A 16,901-nucleotide genomic window follows, 5' to 3' on the forward strand; every position below is an offset into this window, starting at 1 on the left:
CCTTTACTGCCCTCCAATTTTACGATACTCCCGATGATACATCCACGATCAATATACGAATTGCATCTTAGGCCTTTTTGCTTAAGACGACACCGCATGTCCATCTAGACGGCAACGAATTTGCTTCTTATTTTTTCTTCTCTCGGAACAGCATACGCCTCCGTCTCTCATTTTGCAAGTATTTTTTTGGATTAAGTCTTTTGGTTTTCCTTATGATACCCGATATATATATCAACCACTATATATCAGAGTACCGATATCTCGACACAAATCTGTTCACATCTCAATCGACAAAAACCCCCCTTATTCAACAAGGGACGACATCTACAACGAAATATATACCACACACGCTCACTTTAACGAATTCACTCTTTGACGAAATCAATGCTTTCTTTTATTCGATACGAAGCACCCCCATTGGAAGATGCATTTTCGGACCACAGCGCTGTTTTTGTTTTGTTTTCTATTTATGTTTGCCGAAATTGCTTCCATGGAAATATGACGTTATGATTGAACGTACGGGATACTGAAACCCGATGTGAAACAGTACCGGAGCAGTTTCTCCCAACCCACCCCACAAAAGTGTTGGCTATTTTTGTTTGCTTCTTTTATATTGCGTCATTTGCAAAGCGACTGGATGGGACACATGTCCACCTCTTCATCTTCTTTTCTTTTCTTTTTCGACCCTTTACTCATTTTCCGGTGTTTTAATGTCGATTTCTGATTTTGCTTGAAATCTTGATGGAAAAAACGGACTAGGAGGACATTGATGTACATGGCAGAGTTAATCCCTTCAAAGGGAAATGCTAGCTGGTGTTTACTCTTTTTTTTCTACTTTACTACTTTACTGTTTTGAGAGGGAGGCTTATACAGCTTTTGAGCTGAGTCTGGTGATTTATTTTCTCTTCTGTTAGCTTTCAAGCTTGATGATATATGATATAGCACGTTCAAAAAAATGGGAAAAAATACTTCTTTTTCAACAAATAATCGTTCACACTAGAGTAAACAAAAACCATCGCAACAAATTGCTATCAATAGTACTAAAGAAGAGTACCAACTTGCTCTGGTCATTAAAACCTCTCTAAACCGCCCGTCTGTCTATAGGATATAATATTTCAACATGAAAGCGTAAAAAACCCAAAACCCATCGTTTTTCATAAATCCACCCATTGATACTCCGGGATATAATTTCCCCATGTGCCCATAATTCCAAAACCGAAGAACAAAAATAGAACAAAAAAAAAACAAAACAAAGAAACCATTTGAATCAGCTTCTCAGCCTCGAGCTGGCCCGCATCAAAGTCTCCGATTCGCTAGGCGCATAAAACAAAAATAAACCTCAGCTGAGCCTTGCCTCAATATGACCTGTTCAATGGCACCATACCACTGCCGGTCCACCCAATCATCTGAAACCTGAAGTGCCGAATTGTTTCAGAGTCAACTCCCCATTCAGCCGAATGCCCTTGTAGGCGAATGGTACGTTGCACCCCATTGCGGAAGGAGGGGAAAAAACCACAAAAAAGTCGATGTGAAAAAAGCCATGCTCAATGTGACCAAATCGTGTGCACGCGGATTAGGAAAACTTTGACATGATCGAGCTCGCTATCGAGTGTGGGATGCTTGGCGGTTTCTCCTCGTCGTCTCTATGGCTGTTTCGCGAGAATAGGGATCTTGGCGGATTGTTGCTGCTGTCTTGTCGCCTATGCCTCCATCTCGGCCTGGGGAGATCCGGTGCGCTCATCGCTCTACTTGGTGCCCTGACAACAGCATGAGGACAAAGGCCTTCGCCAACAGCTGACCGGTGAGAATGAAAGGAGCACTCACGAAACCCAAACAGCCGTTTGTTGTTGCACAGTTTGTTGGCTGAGATGCGGAGCTGCGGGTTCTTGAGCTGAACGTCGTGGCCGGACTTCTCCATGTTTTCCATATGTTGGGTGTAATCGGCGGAGAATTCGGGCAGCGACTGGAAAAGCGCCTGAAACTGCATGGGATAAGACGTTGCCAAATCTTGGTCCGAAAACTTGGGCTGCCCGCCTACAGCCAGGCAAAAGGCAACCATGGCAACAGCCCAGCGGCGGAGGCGTATAGACGGTCCTGTTTCACATTCGGTGTAAAGATATGCCACCAACTTGGGTGGGACATCCCAGTCGTATTTGAGATATAGGTCTTGGATGGCGTCAATGGAAGCATCCTGTAGATAGCCGAGAGAGAGCTGCGAGGCGAAGAGGTGGAGATGAATGATTGCCCAGTGGATATCGAGAGACTCCTTCTCGCCCTTCTTCTGTGCTGAAGTGATGACGTCGTCGAGGTATACGCTGAAGGTGTCTGGAGAATGTACCCACTCGACGAACAGACCAAACATGGCGGGCGATTCGCTGGGAAGCCATAATGAGACTGTTTGTGAATGAAAGGGATCTTCGATACGCTCTTGGAAAAACGGGGAGACATCGCAGAGTAGCTGGCAGTTGACTTTGAAACGGCGCTTCTTGGGGCCAATGAGGATAGTCGTCAATCCAGAATTATCCTGTTCGGGCTCGGGTGTCGGTGGTAATTCCTTGTCGAGGGTCATTCGGCTTATAGTCGAGATCCGCCGACTGGTTCTCGTGTCTGGTCTCAAGGTACCACTCATGATGTTGATTCGGGTTGCCTTGATGTAACGGGGTTAAGTCGATTAATACAAGACTGAATGGTGTTGTAGATGGCAGCTCAGATGCCTCAATGTAAAAGCGAAAAGAAAAAAAAGAATGTAGGATTAGAGATGCCGAAAGGGGGGGTGTCCAATCCAATAAGCATCAGTAAGCTCGTTCCGAGCTCGCACTGGTGTGGGTGGGAACGTTTTATTAAAGATATCGAGTCGAAGCGAAAGGAAGCGATGCAATGCAATGCAATGCTCCGGCTTGGTGAAGGCTGCTACTATAAACAGATCGGGTGCGAACCAGTCGTCAAACACAAGCATCGACACATGTCTCATGAAAACACGCATCGGATGACAGGCGGATTGTATGAAACACTATATATCCCCAGCTTTCGAAAACAAAAAAAGACAAATCTCGGTGATGGCCGTCAATGCCCTACAACTCCCCAAGTATACCAAACGGCAGGGCCATCGTGTAACGGTGACAATGCTGAGAAGATGATGACCCCCCTCCAGGGGTGGCCAGCGTATGTGCGTATGTGCGTGCGTGCGCGCGTGTGCGTCCGTGACCAAAGTCGACACAGGCTGGCCTTTGCCCCCCCGGTTTGGGAATCTCCAGCTTAGGTGGGTGTCAGGCTGACCATTAGTCCAAGGTGTTTTGTTAGCGAGGCTCAAACGGCTCTGCTAATTAGCACTTCGCGGCACGATTTCTTGCAATATTGGTCACACAGGGCGAGGGTGGTCGATTTGGGGCGGCAGGGCCATGGTGAGATCCGCCGGGATCCTCCACCTGTCCCAGGAGCTGAGCATCGTCCTTACGGACTCCATCTGTTTCAACACCTCAAACGCAGAGGGCCGCTGCCGCTAGAGAGAGCCAGAGGCACCAGCTGGCGTGTGCTCAAGTCGCATCCACGTCACCCTGTGTCTGAAATCGTTCTTCACACTCATCAGCCCGTCTGAGCAGGCTCGAGCTTGACCGCGGCATTTGTCAAAGGTCGACCTTGGCGCCGCGCACCGCAATTCTGTTTGTTCGGTTCGTCTCTCTCTGGCCTGGCTTCGTATTACCCACCCCCCTGCTCCTCGTTTTGCATCAGGGCAGCCCGTTTCGGGTCCCCTCTGGAGAGCTAGGAAGAATAGACTTTCACAAGGCATAAGGCAAAGTCAGGTGCGTGCAACGATGCAATCTTAAACCTGGGCAGTAATTGGTTAGCAAACGTCAAGAGACCGTTGGATGGGGGCCAGCCTTGCCGTAGCTCCGTTACCCCCCCTCGAATCTATTTCCTGTCTCTGGCCACCATCTCATTTCATTTTTTTTTCGCTTGCCTCCGGAGTTATGGAGCGTCGGGCAATCCAAGGCGGCCGATCATGCGGGCGCGTCCAACGTAGAGCGTGCAGGCAGGCCTGACGTAACACAGTATGACTGAAAATAAAATGAAGCACGGAAAAATAGAAACGAGGACACGGGAAGAGAAGGACAAGGTGAGAGCAGGTGATCTGCACTGATCATCGAAACGGCAAGGCCTGTACTTTAGGTACTGTGCCCCGTACCGGGTACATGTACATCATCATACCGGCCGCATAAGGCTCTGGAGCCCACTGACGATGGGGCAGCCACCCGCTGAAGAGCTCCGACTTAGCGCCCTTCTGCCCCGAAAAGGACCCATGGATCAGCCCCCAGGACCTTCTAGAGCTCCTCTAGAGCTTCCCCTGGCCGCAACTGAAACCCCCGCAGGCGTCGGCTGTACAACCCCACCACGGCAACCCCGTAGTAGCTTCCATCGAGCTCAATGTTCACGCATGTGCTCAACTGTGCTATTAATGGAATGACGGGTTTTGCATATGGACGCCAAAATGCTAAACAGGATCAGCAGTCAAGGTCGAAATCTTGACTTATGACACTTGAACCAACCCCCCCGAAACATCAATGTCAAATTAAGCCATTTGCTCACCTTTCTGTAGAGAAGGGTATGACAAAGGCAAACGGGTGGCATGCATCATGCACCAAGCCGCTAATATTATGCTTAACACCATCATAGCTTTACTTGTCAGCCACATCCGCAACTTTCGAGCTTTGATCCAAGTCAAGTGATATCAAGGTTGAACTTTTGCTTTCATTCAAAATCATAAGCTAGTTAACTATAGCGCTGGTATTGTGAAAAATGAGATAGTCTACCTCGCCCTCTAATCCCCAATGGGGTTTTCGTCCCAAGATTGCTCGCTCTCCAAACCACAAAAAGCATCTTGTGCAGATACGTGTCGTGCTCCCACCATGAATCTCGTTGCTTGAACTTCTAAAACGCCGTGCCGCCCCTTGGTTGTTGAAACGGCCTCCCGAAACTAATATGCTTCAGCAGCAAAGTAACGCAAACCAATGCAAAAGAACCCAAACGCCGCTGCAGATGCCTTGTTAAGATCCCAAACTCCCCATATCCGGATGGAGGAATATACGTAAAAAAAAAAAAAAAAGTAGCAGGTGACGTTGAAAATGCTTCCAAATAGTGGCAAAGTGCCAATGCTCTGCCCCTTCTCGCAAAACTGGGGTGAGGCAATAGCACACCTCCGTAACAAACCAACAAACCAAAGCGGCGTCTTCACATTGCCCATATGATCATTGCCCCTGAATGGTGCACCCCCCCTTGTCTCAAGCTGTCTAGATCCTAGCCGGGATGTCCACGTTGTCAGAATCCGTGCCCGTGCTCGTATCGTCATCGATCTGCATGGGGTCGTCAGGTGTCCCTTGATATGTCCCAAGTGGAACTCCGTGAACAACTGCCGCTGGTTGGCCATATGCTGGAGGTGGTGGCCGAGAATTCGTAGATGCTGTAGGATCAACCAGCTCCGCAGTAGCCGAGGAGGCAGATAGTCCTCCCATCTCGGCGAGGGGGACTCTCCTACGTGGCGATTCCATAACTTGATTACCAGTTGGTCTCGCTTGCCCATCACCAACACGGGCCTTCTTTGCGGAGTGTGCTTGATCAGCATTCCAGGAGCGTTCCATATCTGCGTTGGTACGCCTCTCACGAAGGCGGATTCCATACTTCTTCCTGGTATTACTCTGCTTGGTATTGTATCGATTCTTGATCTTGGCCAGCTCTTCTTCACGCTCGCCAGGCGGAAGGGCCTCTGCGTCTCTCCTCAAGCGACCATAACGTTCTTCAACATCTTTCATTTCCGCATTGAATTTCTCTCGGTTCTCTGGGGTAAGCTTTGCGTAGGGGTCGTTGGTTGAAGGACTTGCGGTCGGCGCAGAGCCAACCGATCTGCGACTTGGGGTTATGTTTGATTTGATGATAGCAGGTGCAAAGGTGGCTGGCTGATGCGGTATATGATAACTCGGAGGTGGAGGTCCAAGGTTATTGGATGGCTGATGCGGTGTCATCTTTTGTAATAGCTCTCTCTGTCTTAGCAATTCCAAGATATGCGATCTGGTCTCTTCGTTGTGTTGTCCGCAAACGAAGCTCTTCGTGTGATAGGAGAGGCCACCTGGGCTTTCGAACTGACAGCCGCAATGAAGGCACTCATCTACATCAATGGTTCCTACTGGCCTGGAGGTGTGGCACTTGGCCTTTTTCGCATGCTGGTTGACTGTGAATAACGCACTTCTTGGCATATGGGTTGAGAAAAGGAGCATACTTACATAGCTAAGAGCATCTGAACTGCTGCAAGGACGATGGCATGTTGCACAATACATTATCCCGGGTGTTTGGTTCGGATTTGGATGTGGCAGACTGGCGACATTTCCGACTGGAATGGTAGCCGTTGGAGACTGGGAAGGAGTGGAGGGCGGCTGAAAAGTAATGTTCCCGTTCCGCATAATAGGGATAGGGTGTTGGCTTTGAGGCGCTCGAGGTGGTTGCTGAGGCTGTTGTGGGGGTCCTGGGCCCATGTGTGGTGGCATCGGAGGCGGGGGGACTCCTCCATGGACTTGGTGTGGTTCTACTGGCGGAAGCGAAGTAAGCAGCGCAGATATAGATGGGATAACAGTTTCGCCCCCCTGGCCGGGCTTCTTCTTGACAACGTCATTGATGTGGTAGCCAAGGCGCTCAGCTCTAGCCAAAGCATTGATGAGGTCCTGGGCCCCGATGGTTTCCAACCGTGTGGCCATGACCCTATCCTGGAACCGTTCACCAAGCTTGGGACCAATGAGGTCTGCGATTTCATCAAGGTCTTCACCGCGAAAATGCTTGGCGATCTCACGTTTTGAATGCCTGAGCACCTTGTCACCATTCTCTGACATGGTGCGACTTAGGACTGCAGGATTGGAGTAGTTGATTGCGGCATTCGCCTGGAGATGTAATTAGACCGTGGTTCATCCATTGTGGTGTGAGAGCAAGAGAAGGACAAAGAAATATGTAACGAAAGGGATGTCGTGTGCAAGCATAAAACTGCAGTAGAACAAAGGCTAGAAGGAGAGAGAGAGAGAGATTATATCCTCCAGCAGATACCGGGTAGCATTTGGAAGAAGAAAGATGACAAGACAACTGATGAGTTCAAAAGAGAGCACGCGACTTACGATAAAGCCACAGTGATAGTCTGACCCAACCAGACACTTATGCCAGTTTTCCCGAACTACCTGCCGCACCACCGAGGCATCTGTGTTCTGTACCATGTCCATGAGTCTCTCGTACTCCCTGGTCTTTTCCGCGCTTGGAGCTGTCTTTGGGGCAATGGGTCCAAACTGCTTCTGACCGGGTTGGCCTGCTGCTGCCGGCCCAGACAGCGGCGGCGAAACAAGAGGCTGGTGGTTGCGATTCGGGACAGCAGCCGGGTAGCCGTTGGTGGCATTAGTAGTTGCGCTCGTCGAACTGGGCGCAAGGTTCGATGGCACAACTCTCTGCGACGATGCTGTAGGCGCTCCTCCTAGGACAGGAACTGGCGGGGTGCTGCCCGTCACGGCGTTCGCCATGGCCGGCGGCTGGCTCACGGGCCCCATGGCTCCCGCTGGCTGGTCTGCGATCTGGGCTCTAATGGTGGAAATGACGGACGCGATGCCCTCACGCGTCTCGTTCTCGTTGATGCGCGGCGAAGGTGAGGCTTCTGGATTGAGTATATCCGAAGTCACAAGGGGAGGAGAAGCCGCCATGTTCGGAGACGCGCATGGGGGGATAGATAAATGGGATTGGATGGGGGAAGACAAAGAACAGCGAAAGCGAGCTAAAGAGCTGGAAGGGCAGGGAAGACGGCAGAAAAGAGGAACTTTCTTGTTATGCAGGCCCTTTTGCTTGGGAAAAATCGCCAACCAACGCACAAAAAAAACTAGTTGCCTGATAACTGGTTGTTAAAATAACGAAATCCAGCTCGGGAACCTAAAGATAGCTAACTCACCCTATGCATGTGGCTCAAAGCAGCTAAAGCTAACCTTCTGTCAAACTTCACGTTTAGTTCGCAGCAGGGATAGCTGAGGAAGGAGCCAGGCTTAGGCGTAGAGCGAGATCGCGGATTCGCTGCCTCTTACATGTAATCAAATAAAAAGGAAACAAAGAGGCTAGAGGGGTGGGCCTTATAAGCTATTAGTGCCTGAGAAACGAGGCCGCAACGCGCATCGGCTCTATCTATCACTTTTTTAATTAACTCGGGTCCACTTAGAGCTATGCACTAAAGCACCCCTATTGCCATTGCAGACTGGTTTATAACAAACGAAACTTATACGAAAATAATAGGCCGGTTTGCAAGTCGTTGTCACCAACAGCAAGTCGTATTGCCACCGGCTGCTAATTTCCATGGCGCCCGTTGCCAAGCAGAGAGCGCTTAATGCGCATGTTTGAACAGAGGAGAGAGAGAATGAACAAGTCGGGTATCCTCCAAGTTGAATGATCCTACCGTTGCAAAAGCAAAAAAGAGACATGTGATTCAGAATGTATGAGGACATGTATGTACGAGTAATAATCTAGAGAGCGGAACAAAAAGTCAAACAACCCCTGTCATGTTACAGCACAGCTCGCAGGACCCGTACTAGTTGGCACTTAGTCTGCTTAATATATACACATAGCCCGCTCCGCTGGGTCGAAATGCGACATCGTAATATAATATTACTAAAATATCCACTGCAAACACTCGCAGATAGTATCCTGTCACGGCCTTCTGCAGGGGACTTGCTGATAAATTAATTCTCCACGAGCTTTTTAGCAGTGCAACCCAATACTTTATTACTTGAGTCAAGTGAGTATTGTAACAATCCATGCTCACCGTCTTACATAAGAATAGAAAGCTTAATTGTAACTGTTCATGCATGCACTATTCATTATTCATTGGCATCCCTTCCCACAGCGTTTCACGACTCATCGTCGCATGACTTTACATGACCAGGCAGGGCACTAATGCAACAGAGCGCACTCCGTACTCCGTTCAGGATTCTGTATACTTCTACGACATGTCATCTTCAATCATTCTTCACCGCATTACTGCATACCTAGAAATCTTGAACTTCCATTTCATATTGCTTAGGTGCTAACTCCCTATGAATACTCGTGTGCGTGCTGTCTTCAACTCCTCACTCTTGCATAGCTGCAAATCCATGTCGTCAGTCATAATCATAAACCCTTTTCAGCAAAGTCCAGCAAAGTTTAGCAATTGTCCAGCAAAGCCATCAACCACGGGCAAAACACAACGCTCCGGAAACCAGGTTCGCAGCCAGTCCAACAGCATCCTCAAGCGACTCAATCTTCTCCTTCCGAGTGCCCACCCCAGCTTGATCCTCCTCTCTCATTGTGCCCTCCCATTCCGGTGCCTGTTTCTTGACGCTGGAGGTGAATTCGTCCGCCCAAAAGGTGGCCTTTAACGCCGCTGCGTCCATTCCCCATCTCAGAGATGCTCTCTCCAAAAGAAAGTCCACTGACCTCCACCAGTCGCATCGCAGCTTGAGAGGTCGAGTGTACCGTCCCTTGCCGCGTTTGTTGAGCATCGCCCGGTGAGGCGCAGGGTATGAGCCAAAGAAATCCTCTCGGGCATATCGAGGCAATGCTGGTAGGCGGGAGAGTCGCTCCATGATGATATGCTGGCGGTGATAGACGAGATAAAAGTACCGCTGCTCCCACACGTCGTCGTTCCATGCGCGCTCGCCATCTCGAGTTCTTCTCTGGAGGTACGGATACGTGGGGATCTCCGCTAGTCCAGCTTCCATGGCTTCCTTGTGATGTTCTCGCCAGGCGTGGAAACCAGCATCGCTGTGACAGATCAGCATCTCGAAGAGAACGATGGCGTCGTCCAGGTCTCGCAGTAGCCGGCCCTCATTGAGGTGGTTGTGGCAAGGCAGGTTATCCCATGGCCCAAATAGCTTCGCACAGAGGGCATCTTGCTCATCCCATTTGGGATTGACAGAAGGAAGGGTTTCCGTTGGAGCAAGATCCGCAGGTGGAATGCTCTCCAGGGGCATCACAGTGCCTTCAGCCTCTTCCACTTTCATCTTGACGCAGAAATGATAATGAAAGCAGGTCGGATAGAGGTGCAGATATAACGCTGTAGGGATCAAGATAGAAATGGTGTTGGTGGGTGAAAATGGATACCTGCATCAACACACACCGGATAGCAGTGCTTCATTAAACGGAGGAAAAGATCTCACGAGCAACGAAAAGATGCTTTATATCTACTTCCTACAGAAGGGGGGAGGGCGGGAACGAAGGGGAGCATCTGGCAATCGAGCAGGTTCTATTCACTAACCTGACTTCTGGGCAGCTTTGGCCGCCAACGGGCTGCTGTGCCACCAAGACAATCCATGCCGAGACGATATAGAAGATTAGACAAGAGCCAAGCTGTTTCTTGCCCTTTCCTTGTCAATAGAACGATAGAGAAAGAGCAAATACCGGGCGCAACTCTTGGGCAGGCGAGCTCTGATTCACTGCCGGGAAAATGAACAGATCAAATGCGACCCCCCCCCCCCCCCCCCCCCCCCCCCCCTAGCATTGGGGTATATTTAATGATACCTATCGTGTGACCACGGCTTAATACATTTACGAATGAGTGTCACATTCATCTGAGGCTATTCTCTGGCCTCATACGTCATTCACTTGGGAGCCATCAAGAGGCATCAAAGTCAGATTCAAATTTCTTATTTAAGAATTGATTACCTTACCCCTCCCCTCCAACTTGATGTCCTGGTAGTACCTCGCCAAAATTTTGTTAATACAATGTAAAAAAAGGGTTTCCAAACGCCTCATGATCTCCAGCCATCATTAAAGAATCTAGGTGTAAGTTTCCATTAGGGTGTAATCGTGTTGGGATTCCACCAATGCAGCTGCCGGCCCAAGAATTTATATGCTTCACTCTCCAACACAGGCAACCATCAGCTTCTGGTAATCGCCAGATGTCTCTCCTCTGATACGAGTGGCCAATGGCTTCTTGTACCGATGCTGATAGGCCCCCTTGACGTTTGCAAGCTCGTTCCGATCCCAGTGGAAACGGATGGTTCGAGAAATGAGGAGATGGTCCTTGGTGCCCAAGCCGGCCATGGAATCCTCCAAAAGCTGCGCAGCGTGCATATATTTATCAACAGCATGACGAAGCTGAAATAGTAGAGCATCTCTCATGTGGCCAGAGAATTCCTGCACGATATTAGCCTATGCGCAAAGCAGCCAAAAGGCAAGGAGGTACTTACGCTCTGAATTACGGTATCCAAGTCGCGGTTGAACTTTTGCTTGTAGGTATGGGCGACGGCTCGGATCTGGTTGTCGTTTCTGTTGCTTAGAATGCTGCAAACCAGAATCTCGTCGGTGCCAACCTTGCCCTCGGTCGCCCTGTAGATGTTCATGACGTCCTCCTCCACCTGCTGTGGATTTACTGGCGCTGAGTCCTCCGCCCGATTAGCAGCCAGCACTATCAAGAAGTGCCTCTCCGTCTTGAAGCTCAGTTCACCCTTGACATCGTTCTCCAAGCTTCGTCGGAATGTTTGCTGATACGCGCTCTTGATAGCCCTCAGGTCGGCGTTGGATCTTGACAGCAGAATATCATTCATGACAATCTCCTTCGTTCCCGGGCCGGCCATGGCATCGAACAAGTTATGAATGTCAGCCAGCAGTGGACCACGGGCAAGCTGCACCAGACCAAATTCGAACCAACTCCTTGTCTCGCTCTTTATATCCTCTACCAGCCTGCGCTTGAAGGTGCGCTCGTAAGTGGATCGGATCACCTCAATCTGTAGCGGGTCTTTTCGCGAGAGAACATTAATCAGTGTCTTCTCGTCCGTTCCAAAGCCTTTCATGGCCCCGCGCAAAGCCTGGGCATCTGGGGTGCCGTCCCATTGAATGATCTGGGGTGCGCCATAGCCAATAGACGGCGGCGTAGGCTGCACTGGGGGAGCTCCATAAGGCGCCGGGGGAGGGGCACCGTAATGCCCTCCATGCTGAGGAGGAGGCGCTCCATATTGACCTGGAGGAGGCGCTCCGTAGGGTTGCTGGTGTTGAGGAGGAGGAGCCCCGTATTGCTGAGGCGGCGGCTGTCCGTAGGGCGCTTGTGGTGGGGGATATTGGCCGGGAGGGGGCGGGGGAGACTGGTAATAGCCTCCCTGCTGAGGGGGAGGATGCTGGCCGTATTGCCCTTGCTGGGCTGGAGGATATTGCCCATGAGGAGGAGGGTACTGGCCCTGCTGTTGAGGAGGATATTGGCCCTGTTGAGGAGGGGGATACTGGCCATAGCCCTGGGGAGGCGGCGGTTCTGCGATGTGTTAGATTGCGATCATGGGGTTAAGCTACTAGAGGATTGCGCGTCGCCGTCATCGCACAAGACTGCGCGACCAAGGACAGCTGGTTTGCGAAAAGAAAAGAAAAAGAGAGAGAAAATCCATTGGGGAGGCTACTTACGGCCGTAGGGCTGGCCATATCCTTGATAAGACATATTGCAGTGGTTGATTCCGCGGCGAGTTTCTGCGATGGAAGCGCAACGGTGGTGACGTCGTAGGTGCTATTGGAGATGAAGTTTCCAGGTGGACGAAGGAACTGGGTGAAATCGGCTTATGTACCTTTGTGCCACCTGCCTACCAGAACCATCTGTGCAAGTTCCGCGCAGCTAGCCGCAAAGTTAGCAGCAAAACGTAACGACTGGAGCTTGTTCACGCACGATCTGCCTTGCGTGAGAATAAGCAAATAAGGTAGAGCCCACAGTTCATCCCTGGCGAGGCATTAGCCCTTATTGGCGCAAAGAGAGGGTCGTGGCTGTGTTTTCGACTCTTCGGTTCGTTGGACGTCATGCAGCTTGTGAGCCTTGCAAATCACCTGCTCGCCGCCACAAAAGAAAAGATGGAATTGCGCGTTTGATGTCATTACCGCCGCGCAAGACATCGAGTGTTTTGACATTAGTTGAAATCATCCCAACTATTTGACATAGCCGCCTGCTTTATTCTGCTTTATTCCACACGGCATCCATCGAGACGGGCTCAGTAGCAAGTATACTACTAGGTAAGGCTATAATCTCCGTAGCCGGCTTGAATCATGATTCCACAATCAGCACCACTGCAAGAATTTGTCCGACTTGATAGGTGGACCGTCATCAGCTTACTGATCAGTGCTGTTCGGCACTTCAAATCGCTACTGTAATTTATCACTTGAACTCCTTTTTTTGGCAGACAACACTTGATGCAAGGGGATTTTGATTATAAGCTTCTTTGGCCGTGGTGGGTCTCTTTGCTGTGGGATTTTGCAGGTCCTGGCCCATGCAGTCATCAATCAATGCAAGGGACAATGAGCCTCCATGTTCTGTTAAGCGCTGTGGCGGGCTTTGTTCGACATCCGGGACACCGCCACACGCATTGCGCAAGCGACATGGCTTGAAGATGTAAACGCCACAGCCGTGGCTTGGAAATGATCTCAAACGTCGTGTCTTTGATGGGAAATGATGTTCAAGCTGGGATAAAGCATGGATGCGTCGACTGTTGCTTTGATAATTCCTTGTAGGTGCCAGCAAGGACAGAAATAGCACAGCCCAGAACCATCAAAGGAACTTGGTGTCGTACTGTCACGTGCGCATTTATTGCTTCCCAGCTCCCGTCAACATGTTCACCTCTTGTATCGAGTACTGGATGTACCTGCATTTAAAGCTTCATGTACCTACAGTGGAGATGCAGACCAAAGCAGTCCAATGCTGAGTAGCCAAGCAACACCTATCGGTATTTACAAAGCAGCCCAGGCATTGACTCGTACGAGCATCGTTTCCATGTTATCAATCAGTTTATAGAAGGCAGCTCACTACAAGGTCCCCTGTAATAGCCCGCTGCCACAGCCATCATACAGGGACAACTTAGTGCTCCAGTGTTTCCCCGACTCTCCATTGCCCCACTGCACCGCTTACCTTTTGGACCCCTTGCGCTGTCGATTTGGCGGCCCGATCCCGAGACCAGCCTCCGGAATTCCCAGCCACCAGCCATCGCATTTCCAACCGCCTTATCCATACAATTCGGCCACAGTAGCAGCCGCCCAACATGCTGCTCTTCTCCGCTCCCCTCCTATCACATTCCTCCATCCAGGCAAACCGCTAAGCGATCAAATACGAGTACTTCGTTTTGCTCTGCATTCCTCGTTCTCTTAGCCGCTTTCAGTCTCCCTGCATGCCTGCCTTATAACGCCGTTAGAAGAGCGAAGAGAGTAGAGAAGCTTCTTCAAGATGCGTGGCGATCTCTCTCTGATCCTTGCTCTCTCTACATGCCTCTCCATAACAGCTGCTCTCCCCCAGCCGGCGCTAGTTCTCCGAGGATCCCCGGTAAACGACCACAAGAAGCCTAAATACTCTGTTGTGCCGCTCGAGCCAGGAGAAGGAGATCCGCCGGGCGGTGGTGGTGGAGGAAATAATGGCGGTGGTGGAGGAGGAGGAGGCGGAGGAGGTGGTGGTGGTACCGTCACGGTGATTGAGACTGTCGTCGAGACCAAGACTCCTGCTAAGACGGTCACCGAGACTGTAAAGGCGTCCACTGTCACCCGCACAGTCCCGACGACGGTGTCGATTGTCGACATAACGGCACCTGCAGACGTGACAAAGACTATTCAAGTTACCGTCACCCCCTCTCACACCTCTCACAAACATAGCACAACCGCTGCATCGACGACAGATACCACTCGACCAACCAAGACGAGCAAGACCTCGAAGATAACTTCTACCTCGAAAGCTATCACTTCCAAGGCCGTTAGTACATCATCACATAGCTCCTCGAAAACAGCGTCGTCGACTTCGGTGCCACTGAGCAGCTCTCACCGAGCCACTTCTTCGGCGTCTCAAACGACGAGCACGTCTAGTACAACTGCACCGGGTGTAACCACCACGTCAATAATATACCCAATCCCACCTCCTTCATGGCCGACCAACTCTACGATATCGCAGTCCAGCTCCACGACATTTCAATCTAGCTCTACGGCATCGCAATCTAGCTCTACGATATCTCAGTCCAGCTCCTCAACATGGCAATCTAGCTCCACGACGTGGCAAATTAGCTCTGCGACATCACAGCCTAGCTCTACAACATCACAATCTAGCTCTACGGCGTCGTCTTCAACATCGTCTTCCTCTCGGTGGACCACGCCAGTCCTGTTGAGCACAACTTCTACCTTTACCACCGTCTATACTCCTTCATCTACTAGCACAAACGATAACGGCCAGTGGCACACCACGTACCCTGCCTGGAACGGGACGGCTCTACGTCGTTTCAGATGAGGATGAAAGACATGGTGAACCAGCGAGACAAGACTTGTCTCTAACATACAATCGTACATATTGAAACTTCGAGGGACATATCCAGCTTCTACCAAGGAGCACAAGAAGATACAGCAAAATATTCAGGGGCATAGACTGCACCGCATCTAAGTTTCTAGATATTTTTGCCTTTTTTTTTTTCTGCATTTGCTATTTTTTGTTTACTGAATAATGATAATGCTATCAAAGACGAATGAATTCGGATGTTTGCATGGAGAGCCTCACTGCCGCGGGAAAGCAAACTTTTCGTGAGAGATTGGCAGGGGTTCTCTCCCGGCTGTTGCAACGCAAACCAAGAGCTGGGTCGTGTTGCCGCCTATCGTGTAACTCATGAGATGGTTGGATACAGAATGGGGACGAGGATGGATCAAGGGTTTAGTTAGCAACGAGTGAAAGATGGTTATGTAGCGATGGTCTTTATGCTTTGGATTGCCAATATTATGATATTTTTTATGATGAGCCTCAAGTTACGAGCAAGTAATCCGCATTGTGTAACCGCCATAGCGCTACTGAAGTTTGTTCCATCTTCTAGATCACGGACAGCCGCATACAGCATTCCATTCCCATGCACCCGTCCGAGCGAGACAATATTAAGCGCCTCAGCTGATACAAGCCAACAATCTGAAGCTGCGAGGCGGACAATGGCAATCCTCCTGGGTCATCCGATAATTCCAATCAAACATTTTCCCTCGAAGCTTTAAGTACCTAGGTAAGTCAACAGATTTCTTTCCTCTTCCTTCTTTCCCTTTATCTTGCATCTACTTCACTCATTTCTATCTTGTTGGTGTGATATCACGGAATCTTTGCGCTGAGCGTTCCAATCACAAATAATCTGTACGTCTCATGAGCATCTCGACCCTCATTTGTGTCCGTCTAACATCCTAAACCAGAAACCTTCTCTTTTCTCTGCAACCTTACACTGCCTAAGACAGAGCTATCAAGCTGCGACAATCAAGCTTCGACACTCGCTATACGCATTTCATCCTCGACTACCCTCTAGCAACAACCCTTCCCTCTGAAACATGGCTTCTCTTCCCCCAAGCACGAACGATGTCAACACAGAGACTATAGTGGTAGCATCTTGTCTAGGCGGAGGCTTGCTTCTCGCTACAGCTCTCATCGCCACAATCATGATTGTCAAGAGGAGGGCGCGACTGAGGAAGCTCCAGGAGAAGGATCTCAAGATGGAGGCCACGAAGGCCTGGGCAAGAGAAGTATAAGGATGGAACAAAAGGTATAACATGGATGTCTTTGTTACGAGGGGGAAGGGAATAGACTGAAGTTTTTCGATCATCTCATGATGAGACTGCCTTGCAGCTTGATGATAGAATGGCTATTTGGCAGCTTAAACTAGGTAATTAGGCCATGATTCACCTCCTGGAGAGTGTGCATCACAATCACAATCGATATTTTGCTGGCACATCATGGCGCTACCGTCTCACCCATTCATAGGTAAAACTGTGAAGCTATTCAGCGACTTGTAAAACGCTCCAATAGAATACATCCACGTCTGAAGCGGACCCCACAAGGCACCGATTCGATCGAGATGCCTCAGTTCAGACTTTTCATGTAGAAAAAGTAAAACTTGCTTTATCCCTCT

General features: G+C 50.0%; 5 protein-coding genes across 5 annotated transcripts; 1 reads left to right on the top strand and 4 right to left on the bottom strand.

The window, feature by feature from the left end:
• Positions 1–1,573: 1,573 nt before the first annotated feature.
• Positions 1,574–2,629, bottom strand: T069G_10722 (uncharacterized protein; the record flags this gene model as incomplete). The annotated part of the gene is made up of 1 exon (XM_056177932.1): positions 1,574–2,629. The coding sequence occupies one exon, from the start codon at positions 2,627–2,629 to the stop codon at positions 1,574–1,576; it is 1,056 nt and encodes a 351-aa protein (XP_056024222.1).
• Positions 2,630–5,285: 2,656 nt separating this feature from the next.
• T069G_10723 (uncharacterized protein) lies at positions 5,286–7,718 on the bottom strand (the record flags this gene model as incomplete). The annotated part of the gene is made up of 3 exons (XM_056177933.1): positions 5,286–6,212; positions 6,273–6,920; positions 7,149–7,718. The coding sequence occupies 3 exons, from the start codon at positions 7,716–7,718 to the stop codon at positions 5,286–5,288; spliced, it is 2,145 nt and encodes a 714-aa protein (XP_056024223.1).
• A 1,503-nt stretch (positions 7,719–9,221) lies between these two features.
• On the bottom strand, positions 9,222–10,037 carry T069G_10724 (uncharacterized protein; the record flags this gene model as incomplete). Its single annotated transcript, XM_056177934.1, has 1 exon — positions 9,222–10,037. The coding sequence occupies one exon, from the start codon at positions 10,035–10,037 to the stop codon at positions 9,222–9,224; it is 816 nt and encodes a 271-aa protein (XP_056024224.1).
• Positions 10,038–10,890: 853 nt separating this feature from the next.
• On the bottom strand, positions 10,891–12,460 carry T069G_10725 (annexin domain-containing protein; the record flags this gene model as incomplete). Its single annotated transcript, XM_056177935.1, has 4 exons — positions 10,891–11,172; positions 11,226–11,917; positions 11,996–12,280; positions 12,427–12,460. 4 exons carry the CDS (start codon positions 12,458–12,460, stop codon positions 10,891–10,893), a joined length of 1,293 nt encoding a protein of 430 aa, XP_056024225.1.
• A 1,761-nt stretch (positions 12,461–14,221) lies between these two features.
• T069G_10726 (uncharacterized protein) lies at positions 14,222–15,262 on the top strand (the record flags this gene model as incomplete). Its single annotated transcript, XM_056177936.1, has 1 exon — positions 14,222–15,262. One exon carries the CDS (start codon positions 14,222–14,224, stop codon positions 15,260–15,262), a length of 1,041 nt encoding a protein of 346 aa, XP_056024226.1.
• Positions 15,263–16,901: the final 1,639 nt, after the last annotated feature.

Source organism: Trichoderma breve, assembly GCF_028502605.1.
Source record: "Trichoderma breve strain T069 chromosome 7 map unlocalized scaffold00007, whole genome shotgun sequence".
NCBI lineage: Eukaryota > Fungi > Ascomycota > Sordariomycetes > Hypocreales > Hypocreaceae > Trichoderma > Trichoderma breve.